General features: G+C 41.1%; 1 protein-coding gene across 1 annotated transcript in view; it reads right to left on the bottom strand.

The window, feature by feature from the left end:
- Window positions 1-10,058: 10,058 nt before the first annotated feature.
- The window catches only part of snphb (syntaphilin b), a 37,030-nt gene continuing 23,462 nt past the window's right edge, over window positions 10,059-23,626 (bottom strand). Inside the window, exons 3-7 of the mRNA XM_050063842.1 lie at window positions 15,405-15,530; window positions 14,631-14,738; window positions 12,409-12,558; window positions 11,563-12,208; window positions 10,059-11,403 (exon numbers count right to left, since the gene is read on the bottom strand). Coding sequence (XP_049919799.1) covers window positions 10,171-11,403; window positions 11,563-12,208; window positions 12,409-12,558; window positions 14,631-14,738; window positions 15,405-15,530 — 2,263 coding nt within the window. The 3' untranslated portion in view covers window positions 10,059-10,170. The remainder of the gene's footprint in view (window positions 11,404-11,562; window positions 12,209-12,408; window positions 12,559-14,630; window positions 14,739-15,404; window positions 15,531-23,626) is intronic.

The following is a 23,626-nucleotide window of genomic DNA, read 5'->3' as shown; positions in this document are numbered from 1 at the left end:
TACATTTCTAACAGTGTCTGAGCTGATTTATTGACACAGTATGCTTGTAGGCTGCTGTAACATTAGGTTTACAGAGGAAATAACGGGAAATAATGGGATGTGACTTAATCAGGTGAAAATATCGTTAGTGAAACAGAAACAAGCGTTAGTTAGGGGACAAGAGCCAAGAGTCACAAAGACTCACGTATGTTAAAAGTTACTTACAACCGGTGTATTTACTGTATGTGTCCGGGGTCCTTGGCCTGTGGAACGAGTAACGTTACCACTAACTTGTCCCCAAACGAATGCATGTTTCTGTTAGGCCTATGTGTTTCACTAACGTTTTGTATGTATTATGAAGAATGTCAGACTGGCCAATCAGTGGCAGAGCTGGGCCCGGGGTCACAAACAGCGCATTTCGACTGACACAAAACCGGCACGGTGCCGGTTCCCGAACCTAATTAAGTAGGCTACTTACAACGGCATGAAAGGCAATCTGGCATTCTGTTTGTTGTTGGTTATTTCCTTAAAAAACTACGACTTTATTCTCGTAATATTATGACTTTAATCTCATTAAATAACGACTTTAATCTCATAATTTGACTTTATTATCGTAATATTATGACTTTTTCTCAGTTATGTCGTAATTTACAATATATACACATTGTAATAAAGATATGGGATATAGTCAAGATGGCACCACCCGAGTGGCAGCTGGTTACAGTAGTTCGACCCCACTTCGTGGATGTGCAGTAGGCCTATGTGGTTCTGAGCGAAGCAGTGGCTAATGTGGCACCTTTCCTGATCTCATAATTACAAGATCGTAATTACGAGATCCTGATCTCGTAATTACGAGATAAGGTGTCTAATTTTTTTTTTTTTATCCAGTGAATGCAATGCATTTCCGTACGCCAGGTGGGCGGAGTTGAAGTTTGCAGCCAGACTTCAGTGAGGGGAGAGGAGAGGGGCAGACTCCGCCTGACCGGTGTACAATCCATATTCTCGCTTTGATTGGGCAGCTCTAGTCTCGCAGTCAGCCGACTACGGCAGGGTTGCCAACTTTCATGCATCTGGCGTGACTGTCACTCTCTCACGGTCGTTTAAGAAATCTCATTCCACCGTCACAGAGTCCATTTTTTCTTTTTCTTTTTTTTTTACGTCCTGCCCATTGTGTGGCTTGACCGGACCGCATACTGGATGTCCACTGGATCCGTCGCGTGCACGATTCAGCTGCGGCGCGGGCTCGCTCCCTCTCGTCAATGTCCACTGGAACTGTAGCGGCGTGTACACAGGTCATTGAAAGTCCTTGAATTTATCTATTTCTGTATGAAATTGCATGAAAATAGGATTTCGCCATGTGAATTTCAACCCCCGAACCCCCCTTAAAATCTTTCTATTTGTCACAACAGGACTGGATTTTTTAAGCAGATGACTATACTACCATAGATTGATGAAATCGACCTTGATCTGCACCGTAAAACAAATATACGTCTATGGACGTATGTGGGGCTTAGGCCTATAGATATGAATATGTAAATGTACACTCATTTCTTCTGTTTGCCACATGTGCATATTAACTCTTTTAAGGTAAAAAAATAAAATGTGCCGCCGTGTCCAGGTATGTTTGTGACCACGCACACACAAGCAGATATTACGTCACGAGCTAAAATCTCACTCCGGCCCTCTGACCAAAGTTGGCAACCCTGACTAAACATGACGTGGAATTTTTCACCAAGAAAAAAATCCATATAAAGAGCTCTATTTCATTCATCAGTTTGTTTGCTAATTTGTTTTAATGCTAACATTCTGTAGCACAGTATGTATGGTCTGGAAAGCTGGAGCAAAAGTTTAACATACTTGAGGCAAATTACAAACTGAAATCGATGGAAGGAGGATTTTCACAAACACATCAGAGATTACAGAGGTTCTCATAGGGTTGAAATGACTTCCAGCTGACTCGCATATGGGGCTATGTGGAAACAAGGCCTACATGCACATCAAGTTGACAGAGCTTTGCACTTCTTACAACTAGATGTAGCTCCAGCCTCTCATGTTAGTAAGAAACAGCAAAGCCATTCCTACAGAGTGCCCCAGGAGTGACTCCTATAATCCCGGAAATGAGTGAGAATTTAACACTCCCGGTTCCCTCATCTTGAAGTCAATGGGGTTTGAATGTTTTTTTTAAAATAAAGTTTGTGGTCAACACAAGCTTAAGAGACTTTCACATTGTGTTCTACGGCATAAGAAATGTCAGCAAATACCCCACTTGTTAATTTTGAAGCTATGTGTCTTAACAAGTGGCTAAATGAGACTACAGAAATTCATCATGCCGAACACGGCTTTACAGCCTCATTGTGGCAGGGATGTAAACTCATGCCACCATGGTGTAGTTCTTTTATAGCTTAACATTAGCTTTTTACTTCTGGCGATTGGAATTAGGCTCCAAAAATCGAAGTGTTTATTTGTGAAGATTATCTTGCTGAACAAAATGTGTAAGTATCATAAACTGCTTCTTCTTCTGCCACAGAGCTTATTTTGGACAATATCCAGAACCCCATGGAAGAATCCTATTGGCTTTTTGATGAAGGAACCAGGGCAATGCTAACATCCCCATCAGCCTGCAGAAAAATGTCATCCCTCTCTGTGAGTGATTTAGGGTTAGAGAGCTGGGACTCATAGTAGAGAATGAGAATTTTTAACCACTGGTGTGCCAAACACATTCACTGATGCACAACAGTGGTTATATTTCCATTTCCAATTCCATTTCCTTTTCATCACAATTATTGATAGTGACAATTCTGTAGGTGCTGGACATTGGTAGAGATGTGTCCCTACCATCCCTACCAAATTCTACACCCTTAACATACAGTATGTTGTTAAAAATCTTAATCTTCCAGGTCATGATACCAAGAAAGGAAAAACATTCAGAGATATGAGATTCAGACAAACACAGAGATGAAGACAACAGAAACGTTTCCTCCATGCTGTTTAATATAGGGGCTTTTGGTCTTTCTTTATACAGTGTGGTGGGAGTGTGAATGGAGAAGAAGCCCATTGATGTCTTTAACTGTACACACTACTATTGCCATTAAAATAGTTAATTTACATTACATTATCTGGAGATATCAATGATGTCAGCTAAATTCCTATACAAGGCATTGAATGCCCTCAATAGCAGGATGGTAAAGGACTTGGTATAATCTCTGTATACATTAATTATCATTACATAGGCTATGGAACACATACTCAGACAATCAGACAAGGAATAAAGCATAAAATGACAATACACATTCAAATATTGACAAAAGAAATAGCCAAACACCCCCACCTCCTCCTGTTTTCCCCAAGAAATATTCAGCATCATATGTGTTTAAGGATATACGCAGTATATAATCACTCAGTAACCCCCCTCCCCCTTCCACTCACATACTGTACACTGGCACAACCACCACTACAGCAGGAAGTTCAGGTGTATTCAGGGTCATTGTGAGGTACGACAACGTTCTTGCAGAGACAGCGTCGTAGGTAATGGCCTCCTTGGCATCGCAGTAATCTTGGAATGGGTTTTGATAAAGTGCTGTGTGGTAAAGATTGATTGAAGGAAAGTCAGATTAAACTTTTAATGGATAAATCAAATCTTACCATGAAGCATCTCAAGCTTCTTCTGAAACTAAAGCATTTATGACAAGGGTTCAAATCCTAAACAAGGATACTACAGGCCATAATGTGTGTTACCCACTGAATAGGGAAACGTGGGGAGCTAAATGGCTCCAAGGATGTGATTATGTTCACCAAACCCTATAAGGACAAGTAAGTGCAGACATACAGGTGTAATACAGGCCTATTAGAAACACCAGCATACATTATACACAAAAGCAGATGAAAAACAAAGAACAAAACAAAAAACAATTAAATACAGAGGCCCTCAAAAATGTATATTTTTTAAAACTTGTGTGCACAAAAGAACATAATGTTGTTATCTTCATTCTTTTCTTGCATGCACAAAAGTATGTGTCATATAATGTGTGCAAAAGGTATTATCTTACGCACACAGCATAATATCTTCTGCATGCACAAGGTATTAATGAAAAGTTAAATAAATTGTTTTGTGCACTGGAGAAATGTATCACAAAGCAAGTTCAACCTAGCCATGCTTTCTTTGCTTAGCTGGGGCAACATAATCCAAAACCCTGGTCAGAGATAGTGGGTATCACCACAGTGTTTATCAACTTTCTTTGTTAAGCCAGGTTTTTATGGAATGCCATTTGCAGACAACATTAAAATGCGTGTTTAGAGAACATTTAGAGTTTGTTTGTGTTGACATAACAGACTGTAAAAAGATAATTTTACACCATCTTGGTTTTTTGGAGAGAAGGGACCATATTTGTATGAGAGGGTGGGGCCCTAGAGGTGCAAGGGGTGGATCTGACTCATTGACTGTGACGACACCTGTCACTAAAAGTGCCCCCCACTTCTGTGCCATTGTCATAAATGGGGAAATTATCTATAGACATCAAAAACACTTTTTTGTACCAGGCAGTAAACATGTTTATTTCTGCTGTAAGGGTGGGTATTGACTCGCAGTTGGCGCCAGCCCCCAGTGGCCATTCAAGGAGCTACAGTTTTTGGCACTTTGGTGTCGACTTTATTTTTCAGTTCTGGAGGTTGCTGTTTGGTTAAACCTCAAAATTTTCATGTGTAACAGCAACAAACATCTCATCTCTCATTTTGGCATGTTAACACGTAAACACCTGTAACAGCCAACTGGTTGGTCTGTTCGTGTCTAATAGGGGTATTAGTGACAAAGTCTGAGGCAAACTGAATTTTTGACTACTGCTGTTCCAGCTGAACAATTTGTGGTGCGCACAAACCTAATTATTGAGCTAAGCTATGGCTCACTTTGAGTGCCTCTTGTTATCTTTACCATGAAGACTCATGTTTGCACATGTAGCATATTCTCAGATGAGAATCTGCATCACTCATAAAGAATGTCATCAGGAAAACCCAATGGATCTGTTTTGTCTCTAATGACAATCTCCCTCCGAAGAGAACCTTTTTTCAACTCTTTTCAAGTTCTGAAAGTAAACGGCACCGGAGCAGGTAAGGTGTACAGCATAAGTTGTCATAACAATCTAGCCAAGTTAAAATAGAGTCACCTTCGTGACACTGAAAACTCTGGCTTCAGGCTGAATATACCTTGCTAACATACTAATGGGATTTATGTCTTATGTGCACAATATAATACCTTGTGCCAACAATAAATGTTGTGTGCTCAAGATCCAAAGCTACGAAGGCCATGGCCATGTTAAAGATAAAAAATCTTAGATTTCAAGAAAGAAAGTTGTAAATCCATGAGAATAAAGCCGTAATATATTACAGGAGTAAAGTCGTAATATTAAATGAATAAGGTTGTAAATATACAAGAATAAAGTTGTAAATGGCGACCTGGTCAGTCACTATGAGGAGGGCAAATTAATACACTGGAGCTGGAGGACCCAGGTGGTAACACATTACATGACATTGTAAGTGTAATAATCACCTGCAATCTCATCACATTATATCACTTTGGTACTGCTAAAACTAATATTACTGTCACCCCCAACACTGTTTGTACACACTTTGTCACTTTTTCTACCATGTTCTGGTCTTTCTGGTCTTAATCTGACTTTTTTTTTCTCTCCTAAAATTATGAGTTTAATCTTGTAGTATTTCAACTTACGTATGATTTATGGCTTTATTCTCATAATATATCTACTTTATTCTTGTAGATTCATGACTTTATTCTCTTAGATTTATGACTTTATTCTTGTAATATTACGACTTTATTCTCAAAATCTAAGATTTTTTTTAACCTGGCCCTAATCCTCCTAAAAAACAAACAAAAAAAAAAAACATCTTTCAGGGCTTCTTGAGGGCTCCGTTATATAATAATAACAGTGCATTACAGTTAAGTAATAAACTTATCAGACACCCACATACATAACCACAGAAGCAGCTGAAGTGTAGACTGTGTGCATAGAGGTCAGTAATTGCTGCTACCCACAATAAGCCTGAACCTCTCAACACAGCATCACTGACTGAAATCGTAGTACAGTTGTGACGTACAGTAGTTATCATTCACATGACTTTCATCATCAAAGATTTTTTTTCACTAGACATCGGGGGAGGAGGCCACCTCCAACATTCTCACACCTGTTCCCTCACAGGATTATATGGCTTTTTGTAAAACATGAAATAGTTTTAGCCTCCATCCACTTTAGCCAAGTGGCTTATACAGTCAGGAGACAGGAACACAACTAGTGCACAACTCATGATAAAGACTGATGTTGAAGTTATGGATGAGCAAATGTGTCAAGGGGAGAAAAGGCCATCCTTTGTGTCTCTAAAGTGTTCCTTCAATCTTCTCATGGATGTCAACGCATTGACAATGGCCGCTGGTACTGTGGATCCTTCATGTCGATGAAGTAAAACCCAAACACAGACAGGGACCGTCATGATTGTCACCGATGTTCGACAATTACGTGATATGACCACGAGCATAAACACTGCTCATCCTCTACCAGTGTGTGTTTTTACAAACAGCATTATTTTGTATGGCATGTAGATACATATTATGGTCAGATGTAAAGATCTGAGATCAAACATGGATGAAAGGCAACTGCTTTACAGTGTTCACAGAAATAATGACATGTTTAGAAGGATCTACCTGAAATGTCCTCACGATGTCAAACTGAATCGACACTACAGACCAACAGATCAATCAGTTAGTGGACACACAACACTTTGGATACACATACAATCTCAACTTCAAGTAATTGCTTAAAATTCATAAAGTGAACAATAGTGCAAAATATGTCAACCAAATTGTAAAAAAAAAAAAAAAAAAGTTTCATGCTGCTTACTTCTTCACCGAAGAACTAAACAATTCAGTTGGTGTCAGATTATTTTGCTGGTTGTGTCAGGGTGTTTCTCGATCCACGCTTGGGTCACGAGGCTCTGACAATTGTACGAATTTTGATTTGCAGGCTGCTTTTTTGCACTTATTACACATAAAGTTAAACATCAGCACAACTTCAGCAAACAGAAGGAAACTGCCATCAGGTGCCACTTTCATCGAAGTGCTCTCAAGAAACACATTCACACAAACACCCTGATCCTCGATGCGATTACAACCCAGATATCTTATTGATTTACATTATGAGTGTCAACTTACATGTAGCACTCTACGTATAGAAATTCTTTGCAGAATGATCTATTAGACAAATAAAATTGATTTATTCGCAGTGACTGACTAACTCTTGTACAGCGGACTTGAAATACACACTACCAGAGTGACAAGTTAAACTACACCACGAGAGCGTTAAGTTAGCAGAAATATACAGCACGGAGCACAGACTGAGCACAACGCACTTCATTCAGATCTACATCAACGTGTCAGACTGAGCCAGTGAGTATCTACAAACAAGTGTCCCATCATTATATGACTTTCCTATGAGATTGACTGTATTGAAGAGATTTTCATATGTGTGTTATGTGAAATAAAAGTCATCCAAACTGAGTTCAATTTTTTCAGTAATTCAACAGTTCAGCTGAGTTTGCTTCAAATACAAGCTTCAGGGTACAAGGACAGGAAAAAGTTCACCTTAAAACATAATGTCCACGTTGTTCATATTGTTTTTCTCATGGCCTAAAATCCAAGCCCAAAGACTGCGATATGAAGATATGAAATAAGGAAACAACACAAACAAAATGGCTGAGAGGTGTCATTAAAGGAAGAAATAGTTCCAGCATGTAAAACCCCACAAAACACAACTTGTCTTTTTCTATTAAATTGGATCAAAGGTTCAGTGTGTAGGATTTAGGGGGGGGGGGGGGGGGGGGGGGGGGGGGTCGGTTGTCATGTAAACGCNCTACTCCAGTCTGTGATTTCCTAAATTTGCTAGTACAGCTTTCAGCAGCCCCCAGAGACAGGCATGAATGTTCAGCACAGCAAGTGATGCACATGCTACAGAGTTGACGGAGCAGGGGGGGGGGGGGGGGATGGGTTGTCGATGTAAACGCACTCATTGACCGATGGCTGACAGTTGGCCTGGTGTGTCAGGGCCTTTAGATGTGCTGGCAGGTGGATAGATCAGAGCCAGGTTATCTGTTTCCCTTCCAATACTAATGTTAGGCTAAGCTAATCACCTGCTGGTTGTAGCTTCATATTTAGTAGGCCTATACAGACATGAGAGTGATATTAATTTTTACACCTAACTCAGGACAAAAAAACTAATAAGCATATTTCCCAAAATGTCAAACTATTCCACCAGTGGTTGAGAGAAACAGTAAAGGACTCACCCAGCCAGAACCCAGAGGGACGCTGTGCATGGAGCGGATAAAAGTCGAGATATCGAGATATAACGTGTTCACTTGTTGAATTTTTAGGTTCTGGTTTGCTGGTAGAATAAACTCCGAACAGTGCCAGATTAGCTGTTTCCACCTGCTTCCAATCTTCATGCTGAGCTGAGCTAATGGCCCGCTGGCTCCAGCTTCATACAAGTTCACTACCATTTATAACGCATCTTTTGACAGTAGCCATGAGAGATATTGTGGAACTGCTCAAACTGCAAAGTCAAACTTACACATCTGTTGCTCAAAACAGATTCTCTGTGACAACATATGGCTCCTTTGTTTTATCGCAGGGCTGTTTTTTGTCTGAATTTCCACTTCATGTCCCCTCAAGCTGAACATCAAACAACAACTGACTTGCAGAAACTCATCTACACTGTAAAATAAATCAGAGGCGATCAGTTTTTTGTTAAAGTCTGGCTAAAGGCCTTTGTACACCAAGTCGGTATTTCTTTGTCCAAGATTGTTGCCTGTTAAAAAAAATAAAAAAATACAACCTCACCTTTTGTCAATCATGTTTACACACTGACTCAGAAACTTTGGTCTGTCATTAATGTTTTTGAAGAGGCTTGAGTTTCTGCGTATGGTATTATTTCATAACTCAGATAGCCTACTTCATGGGTCAGATAGTAACATTCAGGTGGATGATGATGAAGAGGAGGAGGAGGATGTAATAGAGGATGAGGACTGTACGCAAACAGAAAGATGGAGAGAGCAATAGTGTGGAGACAGAGAGGGAAGACAGCTCAGCCTTCAAATGCAAGACACATGAGGAGATTGACAACAGCTAGGGAGGTACCTGCAGTGGAGAGAAGCAAGGGCGCAAATATAGCCTTTCATTTGGTCTCATATTGTGAATTTTCACAACAAATAGAACAACAATACGCGTCGGACTCGGTGTGCAAGGTTTCTGTGCATAACCATTTTTATCGGATGACGGATTTAAAAGATGCATACTAAAATACGGACTTGGTGTGCAAAGGCTTTTAATCTGCACAGTGTCTGCCTGGCATAAACAGAAACAACAGTATTAAACAGTTTGGCTTGACTGCATGATGGATCTGCTTTCCAACAGAGGGTTGAAAGTGTCTGCTGCGGTGTGTTTCGGTGTGTTCTATCCTTAAAATCAACCTGACTTCTATGTCTACATTGTTGTTTCTTGATATTAGATGAACTCCATGTTTTTTTCAGTCTTGAAGACTTAAAGAAAAGCCCATACTGTCTGCAGTCACAGGACACGTGTGAAGTCTGAATTAAGGTGAGCAGAGTGCAGCTCATCCACTGCAGACAACCAGACCATTTGGTTATATATAGACACACTCTCATACATACACATATTTCATGTACACACTCACCAACACATGAATGCATGTCAGAATTGAGACAGCCTTGTTGGTTAACAGATCAATGAACCTTTAACATATCCCTGCATTTAAAAAAGAAACAATCAGCGTTAAACATCAAAGCATAGATCATTCATTTCAATCAGCTCATTCAGTTTTGCACAAGTCAGTAGTGTTAGCAGACATCTTGGTAGCAACAGCAGGAACCAGTGGTGAGAGACAATAAGGAGCAGGAGCAAACAGAACAGACTTAACCAGTCAGAGATCAGAGTCATAAATGCACATTTCCTGTTCCTGATGCTTCCCTCAGCGAGTAACCTTGATGAGGCATGCAGGACAGGAAGTTTTTTCTCTTCCTCTCCTCACACTGCAGGTATCTTTCAACAAGCTGAGGACACAGACCCATACAGGAGAGGTCGTAGATAAGGACCACAGAGGTGCTGCACTCATTCTCCTCTTATATCTGTGATCCGCCCAGGTCTCCCCCGCCCGCGGGGTAATGCCTTAACCCTCCTCCCCTGCGCAGTGAGTGCAGCGCCACAGTGCAACAACCTCGCAGCAGTGACCCTATATGATACATGGGCTGTCTGTCACGGACTGGACCGCGGCACAGCCATGCCACTGTTGGCACCACAGGGATGGCCACTGCCAGTAGATCAACTAGGAAGTGACGACTCCAGTAGCTTTTCTGAATCGTCCCAGGGTCGGATGAATCTCCCTCCTCTGCTGTGGCGCCCCCTGTGGCGCCTTGTTCTTTTGTTTCATCTTCATCATCGTCCTCATCATGCAACTCCACTACAGTGACACCAGCTATCTCCTCATGAGAAGTAGATCTCCTCGGCTGGGAGGTTTGAGGCTGTTCTGCATCTGGTGATAATCCTGGGGGACTTGGACTCAGCTCTTTCGTCTCTACCTGGGTTGATGCTGCTGATGGACCAACCTCTTGCTGCATGTTTTCCATACTCAGTTTTTCCAGTGTTGTCTCACCCTGTCTGGCTTCTCCACAGCATCCTCCAAACTTCAGCTCACCCTGCATCCCTGTTGATGTCTCTGCTAAATCACAGAGTTTTCCTGGTGCTGGCTCCTCCACTGTAACCTGAACTTCCACCTCATTCCCTCCCACTGAGCCCATTTGTGTCTGCTGCTCTTTTTCTCCCAGTCTGATCACTGTTGTTTCCTCCTGTTTCTCTGTTGCAGCAGCTTCCTTCTCCCCCATCTCTTTCTCTTGCTTTTCCTCTGCCTCCACTCCCTCTTTCCCCCCACACTGAGGAGTTTCCATTGAACACGCCACAGTAGCAGACCGGGGTAAGGGAGGGACCAGCGGCGTTTTTGTGACTGGGATCGGCTCTGTGGCTGTACTCATGACCGTCGCTGTGGTTACTGAAGTTGTGGTAGTAATGGAGTCCAGCTCCTCCTCCCCTTCATCAGACATCCAGGTGGAGGTGGGGCTGCAGGCCTGGGAGCGGAAAGTGCGTTGCTCCGCAATGGTATCCAGATCAGAGGGGTAACCTGCCGTTGCAGGGATGGGGCAGCTTTCTGTCTGAATACCTGTCTCACGCAATGGGTGCAGGTAGAGATGGTGGTGGGATAAGCAGGGATGGCTCATACAGCCCACCCCACCCAGGCCGCAACGCAAGGGCGCCAGCCGCTCGCCTGTGCACAGCTTCTCATAGGTGGAGGAGTGCGGCATAGTGTGGGGCACAGAGTGAGACAAATTGTGAGGGAAAGAATGAGGTAAAGTATGGGAGAAAGTGTGAGGCAGAGTACTGGGCAAAGAGTTGGGCAGAGAATGGGGCAGAGTGTGGGATAGAGAGTGGGGTAGAGAGCTGGGTAGAGAGTGGGAAAATGTCTGTGCGTAGGAGTTGAGTAAAGATGCTGTTTCCTCAGAGAGGAAGGCAGCCTCCAACAGCAGGTCAGCCCGGCTGGGGACGCTGCTCTCCCCACAGCACACAAAGCCGCTGTCCTGGGTACCATCACCTGACAGACAAGGAAAGTCTGTGCCATTGCCGTTACGGTCTGCAAGCGCCTGATCGCTGAGCTTAGTGTAGGTGGAGCTCCGGGTCAGAGAACGGGCTGGGGAACCGTCACAGGAGCAAGAGCCCCTCCCTCCTACTGCTGGTTTGGGCATTCCCCCTGGACTTTCCCCAGATACCGATGCAGGTGCGGAACCTCCAACACGGGTCCGACAGCCTGACATGGCTTCCCCCTCCTTGGCTAATCCAGCCTGGGCTAGCTCCATGCTGAGCAAAAGGTTCTCAAGCTTGTGGTTCTGAGTGTTGATGTCTTGAAAGTACTTCTGGACCCCTACATCCCCGCTGAGCCCCCCAGCATCACTGAGCCTGGCACGAACAGTGTCCACAGCCTGTTTGAGCTGTTGGATCTCCTGGCGCGCCTCCTTCAGGGCCAGCTGAGCCTCCACACGGTGGCACTCCTCTTCAACCCAGTCCTCCTGCATCCTGTAAAGCTGGCCTCTCAGCTCATCTATCTCTGTGTCCCTAAGAGGATGAACATGGAGAGGAGAAAAGGGAAAAGGAAAGAACAGAAGAGAAAAGGAGAGCGCAAATGAATTAGGAGGATAAAGATATTGGGGTTAGTGTTAGGGGTACTTCAGGAAAAACCTAACAACAGACAGACAATATCAAAACTGACTTCCCCACTGATATTGAAAATACCTATTTCTAACTCAGTATCTCACCTGTCTTGTAGAGTGTTGATGGTTTCCTTTAGCCTGGCCCGCAGGTGTCGGATACACACCTCTTTCTGTTGCAGGGGTGTGAGGTACTGCTCTGGTGGAGGGGGCCGGATGCCATGGTTGTCTGTACATGATGTGTACTTCTGATGACGTCTAGGACACAAGCATTTAAAAGGTATTTTGTTATTTTTCTGAGTTCTTTAGAACTGATTTAACTTCAGTGTGATGCTTTTTGATTTTTTTATATGTCTTGTCAGTAGGTAATTAACCCTCAGTTCTTTTTTTTGGTAGTGACAGAAATAAACCTGACTATCAAAAACTGTGAAGTACCAAAAGCTGGCATTGGACACCTGATTATGTTCGTAATTAACATTAATTTATTTACTGATCAGTTTTAGACTGTATTTTATTTGGGCAAATTATATGTGTAAAATGTACAAAGCTTTAGCAAAAGTTCACCAGGAAGACTCTACTCTTAGGTCTGTAATTTTGCCATTCACTCCTCACATGCCTGCTTATAATTTCTTGCTGTCATTGTCAGGGGCTGTCAATTGAGACATCAACTGTTCTGTCAGCTAATCACAGTTAACCAAAAGCACAGTGACACACCTTCTCTGATAGCGAATCATATTACTGCTTCTTGTTTTAAATATGGTTCTCTTTCTGCCTGTAGTTCTTTCATGCTGCAGTTGTGCGCACCCTCCACCTCCCCATCACTGGCTAGTCTAGGCGGGTTTATCCGCCAATTTTATCTTGCTTTATCTTGCTGCTGCTCAGACGCCCCTTGATTACTAAAGGTTCTTACTTCCTCAGGTTCCAAAGAATTTCTGTCAAATTTTAATCATCAAATCATCTGTTCCTATGTAAACCTGTCATCTGTATTAAACAATTATCTTTACCTCATGCACCTGTCTCTGCTAATTGAAATGTCTTTAGACATAATTTAAAATCTGAAAATTTCAGGCTATAACAAAGAGTACCCAGCCCTTGCCTACTTTGTAATGTTTTGGTGACTAGGGGGCAGTGGCTTAACCCTAAACTTAAAATCTTTATCCCTCTAATTATTTTGTTCACACCACAGACTGTGGTGATGGACAGCCTGTCACTCAAGCAGCCCCCGCCCTTAAACATGCATAACTTTAAGCCTTAGTCAAATGTAAACAGAACCAAAATCACCCCATGTGCAGTTGTCATGAATTTTGAAAATAGCTACACAGACCAAAACCATTTTTTGTACCCAGCTGTAAACATGGTTATTTTTGCTGTAAATTTGAGCATTATAACATTGAGCTCTATGGGGGTTGACTCGTTTCAGGAGCCAGCCTCAAGTGGCCATTAAAGGAACTGCAGTTTTTGGAACTTCAGCTTCATTTTTCAGCCCTGGAGGTTGCCACTTGTTCTCTCCCATTTTCTCCTGTTCTTTATTTTCTCATTGACCTATTATCACCTTATATGGCCAATGTGTTAGCTTACAGAGGCATATTCACACATGCAGGAAACAAAGAGCAACATTAGCATTCATTTGGAATCGTGTTTGTGTTCCCCTGACAGGAGGAATTCCCAAGTTCACTCCAAATAGCAATTTCTTGGTCATCACCAACTACTGAGAGAAATACCATCCTCTTTACTGGCCAAATGCTCCACTATGTTCACCAAACAGCTGCTTCCTGTCTCATGAAACTATGCGGATGAGATGTGAAACCAAACAGTGAGTTTGAATACATTAAATCTTTCCATAGAGCTGAGGGGAACTGTAGAGTCAGGTGATAATTCTCCGTGGGTTTGTCATTACAAGTGACACCTTTTACATAACATAGTTTTTTGAACCACTATAACTATAAACCTATTGATTAGAGCAGCCTTAAAAGATTAAAAATGTACTTAAGAAACTTTTACTAAATCAAATGGAGTAAATCATTTTACTTGATATTATAAATAAATAAAAAATAAAGAAAAAGCTATAAACCTGCATTCCAGACCTTTGAATTTCCACCTACATCACTTCATCATTTAGATTAAGTTAAAATGAAATAGCAGCTGTAGAATAGAAATAGTGTTGTAATGTTGTGTGGATTTTTACTGATTCACTGAGTGTCAGTTTTGTTTTGTATCTCTGGCTTGAAATGAGTGCAACCACTCATTCTAGGGAGCACATTAGATGAGAGCACTTAGAGATGCTTTTCATCTCCATTACGGAACAGGCCATGCACTTTGTGATGTCTTACCCTTTGGTGGGGCTGCAGTCGCTGCCTTTACAAGAGCCTGAGTTGCTGCTGCTGCTGAGGGAGGCGTTGCCATGGGGATCTCTATTACTGGGCGCGGCTGGTGTCCGCCTGGTCCAAAGTAAGAGGAAACATGTTAACCTCTTCCTCGTAAAACCCTGAAACCAAACTCCAAACGAGGTTACAGTGAAGTTTGAGCTGTTGAGCAAAACCATCATGACATCATCTGAAACCACATTAAAAAAACACACAAATGGAGCAAACGGTCCACTAACATGCCAATACAACACCGAAATGCACAAAAATACAAAGATGAATTACAAATTCTGAGGCAAAAGTCACTGTGATCCCACAAGCTCTGTCTTAGAAAAAAGAACACACTCATTTGGGCACTGACAGTGATGTTTTTCAAAAGGGGAATGTGTCCTGCAAAGATGGGAAACCAAACCAGAAATCCAAAGAATGATATAACAACGAGAAGCATTCTTCAAAACAAAACAATAAAGTGCACTAACGAATATGAAAAGGAAGAGAACAAACAGAAAGAAAAGAAGACAGGATTAACAGGGTAGACTAGACATGATGCTGTGGAAACAGTTCTGTCAGATGTATTCCATAATGCAACATCATGAAACATTCCCAACAGTGCAAAGGGTGTCATCATTGCCATGCTTTAGAAAGTCAACACTGATCGGGAGAAGAGAAGAGGGACTCAGGACAGACCGAGAGCGAGGGGTCGAGGGAGAGTTTGTTGAACGGCTGTGGCGATCTGGAGACTTGGTGGAAGTATATCCTTTAGTTGGCGACTTGGTTGATGCATAGCCTTTAGTCGGGCGCATTGAGACCATATAGCCTGTCTCCATAGGGACGTAGTCTAGCTCTATGAACCTGCAGTAGTCAAACCTGACCAGGCAGAGACAACAAGGTGTTAAATCACAAAGGACAGCAGATGATCACACCACTGACACAATGTGCATGCTACAAATGTATGCACACTATTGAGGCGTGACAAAGCCTTCTGGTTTAAAGCATGTCTTAGGATTCACCTAATTCATTCAGAGCCTGAGATGCAGGTAGATGCTAAATATCAACAAGCACTCAAACACTGACTGGGCCCAGAAGGAAAGGCTCTCTAAATGCTTTGCAAAAGGAAAGCCAGATAGCTCAGCTTTAATCGCTCTGGCTGCTTGTTTTAGCTTCCCATATGAGACATCTATGTGAAGTCATTTGCAGCTATGAGGCCTTTACTGGCACAGAACACAAGCTAACGCTCTGCATTCTGAAACACAATCACAGGAGATAAAATGTTCTGAGACTCTAATGATTAGAGAAGCAAGGGAGCAGCATTTGTTCAAAACAGCCTGATCATCCAGAGCCTTTCACTATAAAACAAGCTTTCACACAAATGTCTCTACACACAGCAGATCTGCTTTGAACATTAGGTAGACATCACAAACATAATCAGACACAAATTCAACCTCTGATACAACACAAAAAACTGTCAGAACATGATAATAAAATCACTCTTATCCAGAGAGGTTACATTTGCTTGCTAATATCTTGGCTGACTATTAAAGGACACACAGGTCCACTCAATAGTTGATTGTGAATTGATAAAACACAATCCAACCCCTAAGACTATCCAACATCCCTGCCAGTCTTTCTCTCCACACAACACAAGGAAAGTCATTCTTCTTCTGTAGAGTAACCACAATATGATGATGAAGTTGCTCCCTGCTTCTTCCTCAGCCCATAATATAGACAACCTCATCCTGCACTATGAGGCCAGATTATAATGTTTAATTAAAACAGCTATTTGAGAAGTATGCTTATTCACCTCAAGAGTGAAGAAGCTCTGTACCACTCTCTTGTGTGTCTTTTAAATGTTAAGCTAAAAGCCAGGAGGTGATTAGCTTAGCTTAGCATAAAGACTGGAAGCAGGAGGAAACAGCTAGGTTCATTCACTCCAAATTGAGGTTTGAGAATCCAGGATGTCATTGTGGTGCGACCATAGAGAAAAAGACAGATTGAGTTTTTGTAAAGTGTTAGTATATGTCATCTAAAAAAGTCATCATATAGTATGTCATAGAAAACTTATAAAATTCAGAGTATGTCAAAAGAGTTATTGAAAAAGTCACAGTATGTTATAGAAAAGTCACTAAAAAAAGTTATAGTATTTCCAAAAAGTTATAGTTTAGTATGTCAAAAAAATCACTCTATAGTATGTCATACAAAAATCATAAAAAGTCAAAGTATGTCAAAAAGGTTATTAAAAAGTCATACTATGTTATACAAAAGTCACTAAAAAGTCATACTATAGTATTTCCAAAAGGATATAGTATAGTATTTCCAAAAAGCCATACTATAGTATGTCATGCAAAAGTCACAAAATAGTCATAGTTTAGTATGTGAAAAATCACATCATACAAAATGTTATAAAAAAGTCATGGTATAGTGTGTCACAGAAAGTCATGGAAGAGTCATAGTATAGTAAGTCAAAGAAAAGTCTTAAAAAAGTCTTAGTATGTCATCAATAAGTTATTAAAAATCCATAGTATGTCATAGAAAAGTCACAAAAAGTCATAGCATAGTATGTCATAGTGAAGTATGCCAAATAATTCATAGTTTGGTATGTCATAGAAAAATCATAAAAAAGTCACAGTATGTCATTAATAGTTATCAAAAAGTCAAAGTATAATGTGTCATAGAAAAGTCATAAAGAAGGTATAGTATAGTATGTAAAAAGGTCATAGTACAGTATGTCATAAAAGTCATAAAAATACCATGGCATAGTATGTAAAAAAAGTCACTATAAAGTCATAGTATAGTTTTTTGGGAAAAGTCATAAAAGGTCATAGTTTAGTAAGTAATAAGCAAGAAGAAGTCATAAAAAGCCATAGAAAGTATGCCATAAAAGTCATAGTCTGAAAGAAAGCCTAGTATAGCATGTCATAAAAAGTCATAGAATATTATGTCATAAAAAAGTCATAAAAAAGGCTTACACAGAATGTCACAGAAAAGTCAGAAAAAGTGATACTATGGTATGTCATAAAAAAGTCTGTCTGTCAAAAAAAGTTATAGTATAGTATTTTCTAAAAAGTGATGATATAGTATGTCATAGAAAAGTCATCAAGAAGTCTTATACAGTATGTCACAGAAAAGGCATAAAGAAGTCATAGTATAGTATGTCAAAAAAAGTTCACAGAACAGTATTTTTTAAAAAGTCATAGTATAATATGTCATAAACAAAAGTCATCAAAAGTCATGGTATTATACAGTATGTCGCAGAAAATGTGTGGCCCTTGATCATATGCTGGCTCCTTGAAATGGCTCCCAGTCATCAAAACCTCGAGAAGCCCTGATCTAGGATTTTTGTTTTATGAAACTTTCTCCTGAAAATACAATAAAACAATGTGTTCATTGGAGAGCTTTGAAGTTGCTGGTAGTTGGATGATTTGGCTTTCAAATGAGCTGTTTCCCCGTGCTCCCAGTCTTTGTGCCAAGTAGTAGGACTCTAGCATGGATCAACTGGATACAGGGCCACCGCTCAGCCTTGCTCTCAATTTTTTCCAGTGGTCACTCCCAGTATTGCAGCTTAAAATTCCCCTGCGGCTCAAAAACTTCTTCCCATGGACTATCACTGTAAGAGACAGTTGAAAGGCCACCTCGACTAGCAAAAAGAATCAATTATTATTTCTTTCGTCGAGAAAATTTGATCCATGGAGGTTTTTTTTTTTTAAACTTATCTTGAGGCAGGAAAACTGATTTAAAAATCTGTGGTGTCATCACAATGTGAAGTGTATTGGCTGAGCAGGAACTTGTGGAAATAGCCAGCAGGAGAAACACTACTGTGCATTTTCAGTGGGCCACATACCCTGGGAGTAAAGTCAACAGCTTGAAACATTTTTGGCGTATGCACCAGGTGAGCAATTCTGATTGGACCGAATAGGCGCCATCTTGGGATCTAGTATCCAGTTCTGATAATACTTCCATGGACTCTAGCTTTATGCTTAACAATCAAACAAAATGATAGTAGTATTGATCTGGTCATCTATCCCTTGGCATGAGTGCGAATGAGCATACTTCCTAATATGCTAATGCTAATATGCCAAACTATTCCTTTAAACTAATCCATGTCACACAATGATACATTCGCCCAAATCACCTTAGAAACCATGTAAGACCACATATTATCCAAATAATGTTTATAAATGTAAAATAAACACATATTTTCACCTCAATTATTCTGCTGAGGAAAATAAATTAGTTGAGTATCACAGTACAGTTACATCAGTGGTAGACAGGAAAAGGAGGGGTGATCTGTGATGGGCAACTTCTGTCAAGACATTCCTCGCTGACACTAAATATTGTAAATGTTTTATAATAAGTGATTTTGTATGACACAGTGAATGTTGCAATGACCTGTTACTTTAAAAGAACATGACTGTTGCCCAATCACTGGCCTCCACGGAGGGAAGAGGAAACAAGCGGGACCAATCGGAGCAGCCATGAGGGATTGTCACACAGGACCCGATAACTCTACGCTGCCACACTGAAATCCAAAACATGGACACAGTGTTGCACCAAACTCAGTATCTTTATACATAAACTTAACCTGCTGGAACTTTTTCAACACACAAACTGAGCGAGAAAGAGAATTATCCAAATGTTGCACCTTCAAGTGAGACTGTGTAACTTTTAGAGGACAAAATAACTAAATCTTACTTTTACAAGAGTTTATATTCATAAGCAATCAATGAACGGTTGCTCAATTCAATACACACAAGGGTGTTGCTGCTACAGCCTTACATGGTCTGCTATGAACACTAGCATATGGTGGCTAATGCTAGCAAACATTAGTTAGATATTGTTGTATAAAGGACATTACTGAGATGGTTGTTTTTTACTTAATGAATTTTCTCCCAGCACACTCTCACTCCCAACTCTTCAAAACGGCAGCTTGGTCAGTGGCCCTTCACTTTAAACTATGACACTGTACGTGGCAGTCATAAACGAGAAACAAAGTCCCTCCCCCTCCTTGGGGACCACTGTAGGACCTTATTTTGGAAAAAATATGCTCAGTAATTATTCTCCTGATTGATCCTAATTGAACTGTGCCATGAATTACACATATGTTTGTAGATTTAAAAAGATAAGATAAGATCGCGCATCATAGTTTGTTGTAAAACTATTGAAATATAAGACTGAAAATACATAATTTAAAACTACAAAAGCCACAGAAGTGACGTCATAGCTTTCGCTCACATTGAATCTATAATAGCTTTGTGTTTCCTAGTGGCATATGCTCACACTAGCAACAGGTTTTGCTTGTCTTTTGCTTCCCAGCTGATAAAATGACCAGGAGTTGCTGAATAAAACACATCAGGTAAGATAACATTACATTTATGCTATGAACAAAGCTAAGTTAGCAAGTTAGCTAGCTAGTTGGTGATGTATATTATGGGATCAAAAAATTATCTGCTATTTTTGCCATTGACTACTGTGCCTATTTTTTCTGAATAAGGCCCCATGATGGATCTATTATGGTAAATGGACCTGCACTTGTATAGCGCCTTTCTAGTTGACCACTCAAAGCACTTTTTACACTATGAGTCACATTCACCCATTCACACACACATTCATACACTGGTGGCCGAGACTACCATACAAGGTGCCACCTGCTACTTGGGGTTCAGTATCTTGCTCAAGGATACTTCGACATACAGACTGGAGGAGGTGGGGATTGAACCGCTGATTTTCCAGTTGGTGGACAACCCGCTCTACCTCTGAGCCACAGCCGCACACAGGGATTGCAATTACTTCCCATGAATGAAGAATTTCCAGTAAGCTCACGTTGATTAAGTTCCTTTGCGCCCATCTTCCTTTGATGGGCGCAAAGGAAGAAGTCAGTTAATGTAGTATTAAAAGTGACAAAGCCTGCGTACAGAGGAGTTCAGGTAGGATAGATGGGTCAACAGGATCACTGTTCATGCCCTGTGTGAAACCAAATGACAAAGTTGGCTTATTTTAACTTACCTATGTAAGCTGACTTACGTAACATACTTAACTTACATCACATACTTAACATAACAAACATACCTATTTAACCAGTAGTTTCTTGTGATAACAGAAGTTTGTTTTAAAAAGACATTGTATGCATGGAATGAGTGGAACCTGACGTGCAAAAGTGATGTTAGAAGGGTACGTATAGTGTCATAGCTTGAAGTGCAGGACCACTGACCAAGCTGTAATTTAAGAGTTGAAATTAGGAACATGTTATTAATCCACATGCGCCACTTTTACACTTTGTTGTAGTATTCAGACACTTAGTTTGCAGCTGTTTAGCATACCAAAACAGAGACTTTATTTGACACACTAACACAGTAGTGTGTAATACTCACTTCTTTTTGAAAACATGTACATCTTTTTTTCTTTTGGCTACCCTCAACTTTCCCAAGCTCCTTGGAAAGAGTTGTGCTGAGTATACGTGTCCTGTGTGATACAGTAAGGGAGGAGGCCAGATATTGACTACTTGGTAGTTATTTGAAGATCAATATATGACAAAAGCCAAGACAGAACAGAAACAGGCAGAGGGAAGCAGCTGAAGCAGTGAGCCTGGAAGGGGGCGGAATACACAGAACAAGAGTGTTTCAGGTCTGACAGTCTATCCCATTCATCTGCTGGAATGGGACCTGTGTCTGGACTGTAGGTGGTGGGTGACAGTCTGGTGGGAGAAGTTGTAGGGAGACTGTAGGAGCCGAGTGTTGCCCGAGAGTCAGGTGTTGGTTAGTGTGAGTGGGTGGAGTACAGGAATATTCCTTTACAATGTTGTTTGTTCCTGGTAGAGACAGAGACTTTGCTCCAGAGGCTGAAATCATTTTAGATCAGCCACATCTCACTTCTTAATAAACCATAAAGCACATTCTCTTTTCAGGCAATGTCGGTGTCTCACCAACTCTCTGTTGTTGAACTGGTTAGTGTTCGTAACAAACATTGTGTGTTGACTGACAGCTGTGGTGGACCAGTGATCACTTTTGATCACAGTATGCTTCCACAGCACAATGATTGCGCTATTTCTACTGTGCACGTAGCCTCTAAACACAACTTCATGCTACAAACATTAACATGGAACATGGACCAAATGGTGTTAGAAATTCTCCAGTTCTAGAGTACAAATTTACCTGGTGACTCTTAAAGGGACAGTTCACCCCAAAATGAAAAATGCATATTTTTTTCTCTTACCCGTGGTGCTATTTACCAATCTAGATTCTGGGTCTTCAACAGGGTGTCCGTGACCCCTAGGGAGTCCTCTGAGTTACAGCAGTGGGTGTGTGTGTGTGGGCACCATGTTATTGTTTGAAAATGTAATTATTTTCTTTAAAAATACATGTAAACATGTTAGTCTGACTGAAATTGTACTAAATCAAATTTCTCAAAGTTGGACTAACACACCTAGAAAATGCAATTGGAGGTCGAATTATTCCTGCATGTACAGTCAGTTGAACACAAGCTGGACTAGGCCCTCTGCACATGCTCCACAGTTTCCGCTCTGGGCTTTAACCTGGAAGTCGGATAGCATTGAATGCGCAACAGTAGTAGTAGTAGTAGAGGAAGCCAGTAACAACATGGCTCGCCTTAACTGTGCATGTAAACGTACTAACTGTTACCCATGAATCCTTGTGCAATCATGTAAGCTAGTGGACCCTTAATCACTGTGCGCCACTTATCTATGATGGTAAGATGAAGTAATTAGCTAACAATTACATTCTTCTCAAACATACTGACCAATTAGCTGTACTTGGACATTCTTGTGAGCCACAATGGATAGTTTTATAATTTTTCAAGCAACAGACTCTGACACACCATCCACCTCAGAAACTACCAGAAAAGAGGATGAGGCGAGACATGCAACTTAGCAGCGACCGACAAGTGCAAACATAAGAAGACCTGAAAATATTCAGAGAATTATCACAAGTGCAACTGTATGTACAGTAGTAGGTGTCCCTGCTATGTCTCTCTTTGAGCTAAGGGTCTCTGGCCTGTAAAATGTTGAAGACCCCTGATCTACATTGTTTTGGTGTGAGTTTCTGAGTGTTACGGATATCAGCCGTAGAGATGTCTCTTTTCTTGAATTTACACTGATGGGTGTAGTTCGATAGACAGAAATTGTGGATAATCTTGAGTCAGGGTCATGATGTCTGGAAAGAGACATTGCTGTTGAGTTCCATCTAGTTCCTTTAGTTCCATTATATTTGAGAGAAGGCAGACATCTCTATGGCGGATAACTCCAACACTTGGCAACTCACACCAAAATAATCTGGATTGATAAATAGCAATACAGGTAAGACGAAAAATATGTATTTTTCAGGACAGTCTTTTTATTGTACAGGGCTGTGTTTTTTTGCTGCCAGGACATCAACAGACTCTGGGGTGATGTGACATTACAACACAAACACACAAGTCTGTGTCGTTTGCTGCTGTTTATGCCAACTTCTAATCTGAATATGAACACTGAGAGTTCCAGTTGTTCATGTAAACAGTGTCAAAGTGAGACAGGTAGCATAATGTTGCCTGTGTGCTCGGTCTTGTTTTAGTGGCTACAGTGCATGCCGAAGCTACAGCTACAGCTACGGAGCATGCTCTCTGAGACTGAAACTGAATTGAGTCTCACGCAGGGGGCGCGGGCACAGGAATGGCCACTGGCGCCGTGGCTGCTGGCGCAGCCGTCCCCGACCCCGATACCGGCTTGGGCACAGGGACGGGCGAGGATGCCAGTATTTGCTGCAAACGACGTTTGGGCTGCAACACCTTCAGAGGGTTGAATCTGAGGAAAAGAGATGAAAGAGAGGAGGACACCACAGCTACAGATTGAACTGTCTGTAGCTACATATTACCATACCAATAAAACCACTATGACCACTGACCAGACATCTTGGCTTCAGTTTAAGAGGGTATCTGTCTGTGACCCACACATAAATATATGGCTTGCAACATCTGGA

This window comes from Epinephelus moara, chromosome 16, assembly GCF_006386435.1.
Source record: "Epinephelus moara isolate mb chromosome 16, YSFRI_EMoa_1.0, whole genome shotgun sequence".
Classification (NCBI taxonomy): domain Eukaryota; kingdom Metazoa; phylum Chordata; class Actinopteri; order Perciformes; family Serranidae; genus Epinephelus; species Epinephelus moara.
Note: the sequence above shows the minus strand (reverse complement) of the source record. Positions and strands in the feature narration are given on the sequence as shown.